The sequence below is a fragment of the Austrofundulus limnaeus genome, unplaced genomic scaffold (assembly GCF_001266775.1).
Source record: "Austrofundulus limnaeus strain Quisiro unplaced genomic scaffold, Austrofundulus_limnaeus-1.0 Scaffold446, whole genome shotgun sequence".
Taxonomy (NCBI): domain Eukaryota; kingdom Metazoa; phylum Chordata; class Actinopteri; order Cyprinodontiformes; family Rivulidae; genus Austrofundulus; species Austrofundulus limnaeus.
The window spans coordinates 8,900-10,892 of NW_013952848.1; the positions used below are offsets into that span (position 1 = coordinate 8,900).

The window sequence follows — 1,993 nt, forward strand, 5'->3', positions numbered from 1 at the left end:
TAAATAAATAAATAAATAAATGCCGGTCTCGAACCCTGGTCTCCCACTCTCTGGTCCAACACTCTACCCATTGCACTTTTGGAAGCTTGTTGGGAAATGAGCTGCACATTACACAACAACACCGCGACGACTCTTTATACCGAGAAGGTGGAGTGCTAGGTAAGGGGCTGAACGCAGGTTCCGGTGGGTTGTCGTACGGCTTGTGACATCACAAAATGACGGAAGTATAAAACTTGTCGTTAATATACATTAAAAATACATTTACTTACAGTAAATATGCCCCTGGGTGCATTTTTTGGTCCTAGGACTGTTTTTTTAAAGAAGTACATTCCCAAAGTTGAGTAAAAGAAAAAACCTTTAAAAAGTGAATTTTGCATAATAGGTCCCCTTTAAAAAGATGGCCATTTGAGAAATTGTTTTCTTTGATATACTTAAAGAAATGTTTGTTTGCTAAGAGTTTATTTTAAATAATATAATTTACAGTGTCATTTTATGTCATGTTATGATCCTACTCATTTTTGACTGGTTTATCTCCTGGCATGTTATAGGTTATTATCGTTTATCAGCCATTAGAAGGAGAATGTTATCGGTTATCAGTTCTTAAAATAAGTTATCGTGCATCCCTAAAAATTTTAATTAATCTTTTCTTTCCTCACAGTTATGAATTTGTCCTCTTTCTCTCCCGTTTGCACTACAGAAATCCAGAACTGAACGAACGACGTTAGTTACCTGCTGAACAGTTTGGGATGTGACAATAGTGGTGACTGTGCCACCCTGCTGCACCACCACACCCTGCTGATGACCAGGATACACCGGCTGCCCGTGCAGGTAGCTGGCAGCGGGCTCTGTGTAGGCCTTCAAACACAGAGTGTAATGTGATCAGAGGAACAAGCTGTGGATTTTAAATGTGCAACAAGAATTCAATGGCTCCTTTTGCCTACCTGTATGACAGGAGTGCTGGTCTGAGGATAGGCAGCGGGGATGCTGTAGATGGTCTGACACGGCTGGCCCTGGTAATAGATGGCCGTTTGTGTCTGAGCCTGACCCGGAGCCGTGGCGTACTGCTGCGCCGGCTGCGTCTGCACCGTCACCGCCTGCTGGGTGCTGGGATCCCAGAGGGTGGCGTAGCTCTGCTGGCCCTGCACCTGAGGGGCGGGCTGAGCCGGGACGGAAAGGACGGCTACTCCCGCCTCCTGGGTGGCCACGGCTGGCTGGACGAACTGCTGCGTGTTGCCAGTGGTGAGGTTTGTGGTGGTGATGTGCTGAGTGAGGCTGGAAGCTGGAGGGATCTGGGACGTGGAAGACGGAGAGGGCAGACTCAGGTCTGAGACGAGGTGTTGAGGGGATGTCTGGTCGTAGCTGATGGTGGCATCAACAGGAGGGGTGGGAAGGAGAACTTTGCCTGCATTGGGGTTGGAGGGATCTACAAAAGTCTGTATGGGGTATCCAGGAGGGTAGGTGATGAAGCCAGGGCTGGAGGCATAGAGAGCAGGATCATAAGCCATGGTCTGGAGCTGCTGCTGCTGCTGCTGCTGCTGCTGCTGCTGCTGCTGCTGCTGAAGCTGTTGCTGCTTCTGGGCTTCCCGCTGAGCAACTTCCTGTTCAAACAGCTTTCTGCGCTCCTCTGTGGACAGCTTGTTACGCTCCTTGGCCCCCGACCCTCTTGGAGTCTTAMTGTTTGATGGGTCAAACCTTAAAAACAAAAATACAAAACCACAGCTCAGTTCCAAATTTCTATGTCACAGCAAGAAACGATGCAAGTTCTGTAAAAATATAGGGAGAATGTTGCTGAATGACTTTGTTGGCATTTACTGAAAAAGCTGAAATTGAGTTGCTAAAACTAATAGAAGCAGAACACTAGCTTAAAATAACAAAATCGATTTCACACCCTAATGATCAGCAAAACAAATTGTTTTTGTCTTTTACAGTGGTTTGCAAAAGTATTTATACCCCTTGAACTTTTCCATATTTTGTCACATTACAACCACAAACA

The 1,993-nt window shown here is 46.2% G+C and overlaps 1 protein-coding gene across 1 annotated transcript in view; it reads right to left on the reverse strand.

The window, feature by feature from the left end:
* The window catches only part of LOC106529465 (histone-lysine N-methyltransferase SETD2), a 12,304-nt gene that overhangs the window by 8,510 nt on the left and 1,801 nt on the right, over positions 1–1,993 (reverse strand). Inside the window, exons 2-3 of the mRNA XM_014024907.1 lie at positions 942–1,692; positions 730–855 (exon numbers count right to left, since the gene is read on the reverse strand). Coding sequence (XP_013880361.1) covers positions 730–855; positions 942–1,692 — 877 coding nt within the window. The remainder of the gene's footprint in view (positions 1–729; positions 856–941; positions 1,693–1,993) is intronic.